This window comes from Acipenser ruthenus, unplaced genomic scaffold (assembly GCF_902713425.1).
Source record: "Acipenser ruthenus unplaced genomic scaffold, fAciRut3.2 maternal haplotype, whole genome shotgun sequence".
Taxonomy (NCBI): Eukaryota; Metazoa; Chordata; class Actinopteri; order Acipenseriformes; family Acipenseridae; genus Acipenser; species Acipenser ruthenus.
Genome location: NW_026707909.1, coordinates 140001 through 148978, shown reverse-complemented (window position 1 = coordinate 148978; position 8978 = coordinate 140001). Strand labels below are relative to the sequence as shown.

The 8978-nt window shown below is 41.0% G+C and overlaps 1 protein-coding gene across 6 annotated transcripts in view; it reads right to left on the bottom strand.

The window, feature by feature from the left end:
* Nucleotides 1–3744: 3744 nt before the first annotated feature.
* Nucleotides 3745–8978, bottom strand: part of LOC117432534 (RNA binding protein fox-1 homolog 2-like) — a 42139-nt gene continuing 36905 nt past the window's right edge. For 5 of the 6 annotated variants that reach the window (XM_059019509.1, XM_059019508.1, XM_059019510.1 and 2 more), the window contains one exon: nucleotides 3745–8179. In XM_059019509.1, the coding sequence (XP_058875492.1) occupies nucleotides 8135–8179 (45 nt within the window). In that variant the 3' untranslated portion in view covers nucleotides 3745–8134. The remainder of the gene's footprint in view (nucleotides 8180–8978) is intronic. The other variant, XR_009322704.1, reaches the window with a different exon arrangement.

Here is an 8978-nt window from a genome sequence, read left to right as displayed (position 1 = left end):
GAGACAATTCAAACAGAACAACATGTAACTGATAGAATAGACAGGACACCAAATTCTTATGACAGCAGATGTTGGTTTGTGACTTCCAGCTGTGGAAGACCAAGACCATCAAGTAAAAAAGAAACGTCTCAACTGGCGACAGCAAAAGATTCTTGGCTTTGGCTAAAGAGAAAATAGGTAGAGGGTAGAATTGTGGAAGTAGCATGAAGGACATGTTTTCCAGCAGTGCTTATGACAAGAGACACAATACAATTAAATAAACTCATATTCTTAAAACATCTTGGTTTAAAAATCACTATGAGCACAAAATATGACAATTTCACTCTCATATCCCCTACAAATGCAAAATATCACTCACCAAATTTGGTAGGAAAAATTATTTAAACACTCAAACAAGAACACACCGCAATATATTTAGTATGTAAAGAAAGGAAATTACTTCAGAGGAACGCAACAGAAATGTGGAATAAAATTTAAAATGCCTAGCAAAAGTGACATCCTTTCAAAAGCTTTTAATTGTTAACTATAATCGCTAAAGATTCATTGACTATAAGCACTGTTAAAGGGCAGGGCTGAATACATATTTATTTATTTATTTTTTATTGTAGTTTTAAGTTTATCTGGTATGATGTGAGCATTATTTTTAGCTAGTGGCACGTTGATGTAAAGTATAACAGTGTAATCATTTAGTAAATTATGTGTATGCAATTATTAAAATATACTAAAATGCCCATCCCTAGAAGTTTTGATTAAATTGAACCAAATCTCATGTGTTTTAAATAAATATATATATAAATTAGGAGCCTTTGATCCCACTTTGATAAGAAATATATTTTTACTTGAAATTCAGGATTCTGAGGTGGACCAATTACTCAAGACATCTTTCATTACTTCAGACAAGTTTAAAACAGACTTGAATATGCTTCACCTTCCTACTGGGTGATTGTGCTGCAATATGTAAACTATCTCAGAACAAGTGACGCTTGAGCAGAGTTGAGAGGCTGTGTGTCGTGTGAATGCTTTTTAAACCCTGGGAGGATTGTAATGTTGAGCAGTGTTGAGAGGCTATGTGTCGTCTGAATGCTTTTTAAACCCTGGGAGGATTGTAATGTTGAGCAGTGTTGAGAGGCTGTGTGTCGTGTGAATGCTTTTTAAACCCTGGGGGGATTGTAATGTTGAGCAGTGTTGAGATGCTGTGTGTCGTGCGAATGCTTTTTAAACCCTGGGGGGATTGTAATGTTGAGCAGTGTTGATAGGCTGTGTGTCGTGTGAATGCTTTTTAAACCCTGGGAGGATTGTAATGTTGAGCAGTGTTGAGAGGCTGTGTGTCGTGTGAATGCTTTTTAAACCCTGGGGGGATTGTAATGTTGAGCAGTGTTGAGAGGCTGTGTGTCGTGTGAATGCTTTTTAAACCCTGGGAGGATTGTAATGTTGAGCAGTGTTGAGAGGCTGTGTGTCGTGCGAATGCTTTTTAAACCCTGGGAGGATTGTAATGTTGAGCAGTGTTGAGAGGCTGTGTGTCGTGTGAATGCTTTTTAAACCCTGGGGGGATTGTAATGTTGAGCAGTGTTGAGAGGCTGTGTGTCGTGTGAATGCTTTTTAAACGCTGGGAGGATTGTAGTGTTGAGAGGCTGTGTGTCGTGTGAATGCTTTTTAAACCCTGGGAGGATTGTAATGTTGAGCAGTGTTGAGAGGCTGTGTGTCGTGTGAATGCTTTTTAAACGCTGGGAGGATTGTAGTGTTGAGAGGCTGTGTGTCGTGTGAATGCTTTTTAAACCCTGGGAGAATTGTAATGTTGAGCAGTGTTGAGAGGCTGTGTGTCGTGTGAATGCTTTTTAAACCCTGGGAGGATTGTAATGTTGAGCAGTGTTGAGAGGCTGTGTGTCGTGTGAATGCTTTTTAAACCCTGGGAGGATTGTAATGTTGAGCAGTGTTGAGAGGCTGTGTGTCGTGTGAATGCTTTTTAAACCCTGGGAGGATTGTAATGTTGAGCAGTGTTGAGAGGCTGTGTGTCGTGTGAATGCTTTTTAAACCCTGGGAGGATTGTAATGTTGAGCAGCGTTGAGAGGCTGTGTGTCGTGTGAATGCTTTTTAAACCCTGGGAGGATTGTAATGTTGAGCAGTGTTGAGAGGCTGTGTGTCGTGTGAATGCTTTTTAAACCCTGGGAGGATTGTAATGTTGAGCAGTGTTGAGAGGCTGTGTGTCGTGCGAATGCTTTTTAAACCCTGGGAGGATTGTAATGTTGAGCAGTGTTGAGAGGCTGTGTGTCGTGTGAATGCTTTTTAAACCCTGGGAGGATTGTAATGTTGAGCAGTGTTGAGAGGCTGTGTGTCGTGTGAATGCTTTTTAAACCCTGGGAGGATTGTAATGTTGAGCAGTGTTGAGAGGCTGTGTGTCGTGTGAATGCTTTTTAATCCATGTTTCTGATCATCTGCTTTCTTATCAACAAGATGTAAAGGGAACATCCCTACTAGACTGGAGCTGCCCAATGTCTTTGATTTTGTACTTGGTGTGAATGGAAAACAGAAAGCCTTGATTGAAACATGAGGCAGCAATTCTTATGAGAATGCGTGGGGCCGCAGCGGCAGGAGGTGATGAAGGACCCTCCACACTTTATAGCATCGTTTTCACAGGCAGAAACACCCCCGTCCCTTCCAGGACAGTGAGGACAGGGTCATGTATAAAAGGGAATAGAAGCTGTGTTTCTGTGAATAAGGGCAACAAGACCCCCGGTCTGGAACAGAAACCGAGGGGCGTCCTGGACAAACACAAGAGCCCGCAATTCAATGTAGTATTTTGCATTTAATTGTATCCTGATGTAACTATCACCGACACTTATCTGCTCCGTTATTGAATCATATTTTGTCACATATTTGTATAGAACCGAAGTCATTGTATTTTATCTTACTCTTAATTGTACTGTGATTCTTGAAATGTATTTTTTGATTACGACTGTAAGTCACCCTGGGTGCTAAGAAATAAATAATAATAATAATTATTATTCAAGACTCGCCTCATTGTGCTTCTTATCACCCAAAAAAAAAAAAAAGAAATTCTGCAGAAAATGTAAAAAGATATGGGGGAAAAAAAAGGCTGGACAAACCAGGAACTTTTCAGTTTGCAGAACACTGTACTGGGTTGGTAAAGGAAAGCAGGTTTATCTGAAGCTAGTGTTGGAATGTATTGTCGAGGTCAAGTAGTGTCAAGCAATTTCTGAAAATTCCCAGGAATCAAAAATAAAACAGAAAATCCATATTCCCCCAAGATCGGTGTTGCTGATCAGGTGAAACCAGCCAACAGACACTCCAAAAGGCTGGTTTCACAGATCCTGGTGAGCTCTGATTTGAGGACTACCTTATCTAAGGCAATATCAGCATTCAAGTTAGAGACAGAGTGAAAAAAAACAGGCAAGACAGAGTCTTTTTTTAGAGTTTATTTAAAAACAGTGCTCTTACACCCCCGGAGGCTTGTGGTGGTGGTGCGGCAGGAGGAGGGGGTCAGAATTTGAGGAGAATCAACAGAACCCCTCTTCCCCTTCCTCTCTCTCTCTCTCACACACACACACACAGAGGCTGCCGGAGATTTATAAAAAGCCAGGTACAGAATGATCAATAAGTTATACACGGGTAGAAATTCAGAAAAATAAAATAAAAAAAAAACAAATCAATCCTCCCAAAAAAACAATAAAATGTCTAAAACCCTACGAGACTCTACCGTCACGACGTACAGCTACGTTGTATTTATTTTATTTTTCCGGGAGGGAGAGAGGAAACCCCATCGAATACTGCATGGTTATGTGATTTCTATACCGTATCAGCTACAACGCAGCAAGGAAACATTCACACAAAAAAAACACACATATATATAATTGGAATAATAAATTAGGGAAACCCCCACCACACCAAATCCTGGTGTTTCAAAACAAGACAGACAGACTGCTAGAGGACTCTGCCCCCTAGTGTACACAACAGTTATTGCAAGTAGAGCGGTACAAAAACACTGCTACCGAAACAGTCCGGTCTAAACTCCACACTGCCTCTAGTGTACACAACAGCCATTGCAAGTAGAGCTAAACAACACACCACCTTCTCTAGTCTTAAGAGAGTCAGGTCTTAACTCTGCTAAACTCCACACCGCCCCCTAGTGTATACAATCAGAGCAGGCCACGGTACAGAACGCTGCCACCTAGCGGTTACATCAAGAGCAGCACCTTTAGAGAACGTCAGAAAATTACAACACAAAATTAAAATAAACAAAACGAAGCAAAAAATGTGTCTATGTACATGTAGTCAGTCTGCTGTATGGCTGTAGTTTGTACAGTTGTACCAGACACTGTCTCAAAAGCATCGACTGACTCGGATCAAATCAAGTTGACTTGTATCTATGTACACAACGTAGTGTCATTTAAATACACACAATGTGACGCAGACACAGTGGGAGGGGCTTGCCTTATTTATTTATTTTAAAAAGGCAATTAAAATAAGTTCTAAACTCCGCCCCCTAGTGTGTAAAAACAGGCAGTGGCACCAAGAGGCAACGCATTCTAGTGTCCAGCTTTAACATGCTGTCATTGTTACAGACCGCAGATCCACAGACACGCTGCAGAAGGATTTACCAGCCAGCGCTCTGCACCTATAAAAAGGGAAGCGATGCGTTCTAGTGGACTGCATGATATTGCATTGTAACTTTAGTGTCTAAATACAGAGGGAAAAACAACGCCACTTTTTCAGGAACATGCGGCTTGAAACCTGGTTCCAGGAGACCTAGTTTGAGATTGCTGTATCGAACCCCGAAATTTCATCCGGGGTGCCGTGCCGTGACTTGAAACCCCCTCTCCTGAAACCAAGTTCCCTCAGCTTTATAACACATCAGCCCAGGCAGTGATTGTAATGCAGCCTCCCTTAGTGCTTAGTGTTAGAACTCAACTGCTTCAGAATTGCAGGAGTTTAAAGAAGACAGAGGTAATGTGTGCTAGTCTCCTCCTGGTGGAGGTTAGGGGCATTACAGGGCGTTGAGACACCAAGAGCAGCTTTGAGAGTAAACTCTACAGCAGGGAGGTGTCTAAATCAAATCAATCAGAGTCCTGGAGGGATATTCTACTCCGGGTTTAACAGGGAAGATCATGAACGACTTCAGGGTCTGGATGGACGGAGGTTTATTTTATTGGTTTGATTAAACGATTCAGAACAGGACAGACAGCACCTTGTCCATCTCCGCTCTACAGTAGCGGTGCAGAACGGCAAACTGAAAAGGGGGACTTTTTTCAATTATTATTATAACACCAGGATTCTGTCCGTCTGTTTCTGTCAGTCAAGATTGAAATTTTTTCGTTTGATTTTATTTACACAATGTTTATTTAATTTTGGTTTGCGAATGTTTCCTCGCTGTAACATTTCTAAAACTAAAATATTTATATACATTGAAAAAAAAAATGAAGTCATAAAAAGAAGAAATTTGAAACAAAAATATACGATGCCTTCGGCGAGCACTGAAGAAACTAACGTAAAAAACAAAACGCGAAAGTCTGTGCATTGCTTTAAAAAAAAAAGACATTATTCTCCATTTTATTTCTACAGGAAGTTCAAAGGGCGATTAAAGAATCGACTTCCTGTCCTACTTCCTTTTCACTCCCCCCACCACGTCCCGCGGCCTCCCATTGGCCGAGCTGGCTTCTATTGACATGTCAAAGCCTTGTCACGGGGACACCTGCTGGCTGGGGGTATGAACTGCACCCGACTTCTCAATTTCACTCTCACCCCATATAGAGTATATTACAATAAATACACACTTTGACTAGACTGCGAACAGGGAAAAAACCACATGATTTTTCACAAAGGAGAACAAATAAGCAAGTCTTTTGCATTTAAAAAATAGTTTTTTTTTCAAAACCTGATTTCAAACAACATCATGAATCTCACAGTATAATTGGAGAGCCTGCTGCATACTGTACAAGGGAAACTAACATCTTTGAAATGTTCATTATTGTGCGAGGTTGAAAAAGAGGGTGGGAGGCGGTCGGGCCAATGCTGAAAATCTTGATTGCAGTTCAAGAATTCAATGCATTGATATTTAAAACGAAAAAAAAAATGCACTGATGGTAAAGCTGAGGGAACATCACTGTGATTGAGTCCAGCAGACCAGCTCTAGTTTGGGGCTCTAGTGCCTTCATCAGCGTGACTGAAACTAAACTGAGTCCAGCAGACCAGCTCTAGTTTGGGGTTCTAGTGCCTTCATCAGCGTGATTGAAACTAAACTGAGTCCAGCAGACCAGCTCTAGTTTGGGGCTCTAGTGCCTTCATCAGCGTGATTGAAACTAAACTGAGTCCAGCGGACCAGCTCTAGTTTGGGGCTCTAGTGCCTTCATCAGCGTGACTGAAACTAAACTGAGTCCAGCAGACCAGCTCTAGTTTGGGGCTCTAGTGCCTTCATCAGCGTGATTGAAACTAAACTGAGTACAAAAAAAAAAAATATCCAAAATTCACTCGAAACTAAAACTATTTGAAATTCATAATTTTTGGATGGGGGCAGGGTAGAAACAAAAAGCACATTTGCAGCAAACTTATGCCAGGACGAAGGTTACAAAAAAATTATAATAATAATAATAAAGTCTTGCACATCAAAACAAAATATTTAGTGTTATAAGAATGCGAATTCCACCGGTTCCTTGCCTATAGCTCATATAATGGTATAATCCAACCCTCCCTCCCCCCTTACAGCCTTGAGGAATGGCTCAGTCCAGCCCCAGCATTCTATGACAGCTTCTCTAAACCCCGCCTCCAGCCCTATAGCTCCTCCCCCTCAAATTTATAACACACAAGAAAATGCTTTGCAATATACCACAGTAACAAAAAACAAAAAAAACTCTTTGGAACTCAGAAATATATATACTGTAATAATCATAGTAATCATAAACAATAATAATAATAATGGGAATATGTATAAGGGTAATGAAGAAGGAAACACATTTTTTTTTTCTTTTTTCATTTAAGGAGAAAGTAATTGAGGTATAAAAGACTCTGTTTTTCTTTCCCTCCTCTCTCTAGAGTTTGATGATCGCTCTCTCTCTTTTTTTTACAGGGATGGAAACAAACAGCAGTTTGACAGCCAGTCCAGATTTTACATCCATTCTGTGAGCTTCATAATAAACTGCTATGCGATGGGAGTCTTATTAGGGTTAATAATGAAGCTCTCAGTCTGAACAAATGTAAAACCTGGACTGGCTCTCAAACTGCTATGCGATGGGAGTCTTATTAGGGTTAATAATGAAGCTCTCAGTCTGAACAAATGTAAAACCTGGACTGGCTCTCAAACTGCTGTGCCATGGGAGTCTTATTAGGGTTAATAATGAAGCTCTCAGTCTGAACAAATGTAAAACCTGGACTGGCTCTCAAACTGCTGTGCGATGGGAGTCTTATTAGGGTTAATAATGAAGCTCTCAGTCTGAACAAATGTAAAACCTGGACTGGCTCTCAAACTGCTGTGCCATGGGAGTCTTGTTATCGGTTGATGTCCTTGTGTTTTCGTTTCTGGAGAGCGATGGGAGTCTTGTTATCGGTTGAAGTCCTTGTGTTTTCGTTTCTGGAGAGCGATGGGAGTCTTGTTATCGGTTGAAGTCCTTGTGTTTTCGTTTCTGGAGAGCGATGGGAGTCTTGTTATCGGTTGATGTCCTTGTGTTTTCGTTTCAGGAGAGCGATGGGAGTCTTGTTATCGGTTGATGTCCTTGTGTTTTCGTTTCTGGAGAGCGATGGGAGTCTTGTTATCGGTTGAAGTCCTTGTGTTTTCGTTTCTGGAGAGCGATGGGAGTCTTGTTATCGGTTGAAGTCCTTGTGTTTTCGTTTCTGGAGAGCGATGGGAGTCTTGTTATCGGTTGAAGTCCTTGTGTTTTCATTTCTGGAGAGCGATGGGAGTCTTGTTATCGGTTGAAGTCCTTGTGTTTTCGTTGCTGGAGAGCGATGGGAGTCTTGTTATCGGTTGAAGTCCTTGTGTTTTCGTTGCTGGAGAGCGATGGGAGTCTTGTTTCCATCCCTGTGTTGAGCTGGTTGGTTGGTTTGTTGATTTCGTGGAGTTCCTCCATTTCTGCTCAGGTTAATGTTGCAGACAGGGGGCGCTGTGCTCCTCCACCGTGGGTTCAAATCAGTACGGGGCGAACCGGCTGTACCCACCCCGGTACAAACTCGCCTGCGGAGAGAGAATGCAAACTTCGTAAGAGATTTTACAAAACTACAAATTTGTTTTAAAAAAATAAAATAAAATTGAAGTGTTTTTCAGTTGCAGTACCAATTTAAATCCACCAGGTGTCAGCAGAGAGCTGTGACGGACTCCCTGTCTGTTTGTCTAACCCCCCCCACCCCCATCCAGAGACTGAAGGTCACGGTAACTTGTCCTCTGTGCCGCGAGGATCGAATCCCTCCCCCTCCTATCAGGACACAGCCAGATCAACAACAAGGGCACAGGAAGAGATACAACTCACTCACATACATACATACATACATAAATACATACATACATACAGACACATACACAGAGACATAGAAACACACACACATATACATTATATATATATATATAGATATATAGATAGATAGATAGATAGAGATAGATTATATATATATATATATATATATAATATATATATATATATATATATATATATATATATATATATATATATATATATATATATATATATATATATATATATAATATAAATAACACATACAGAGAAACAGACACATATAAACAGACTCTCAGACACACATTCGGAGGTTGGCTGCTGTTGTGTTTTCTATGTAAAGTGCTCACTTGGAGGAGGCCTCTGAGGCTGTGTGGTGCAGTGGTTAAAGAAAAGGGCTTGTAACCAGGAGGTCCCCGGTTCAAATCCCACCTCAGCCACTGACTCACTGTGTGACCCTGAGCAAGTCACTTCACCTCCTTGTGCTCCGTCTTTCGGGTGAGACGTAGTTGTAAGTGACTCTGC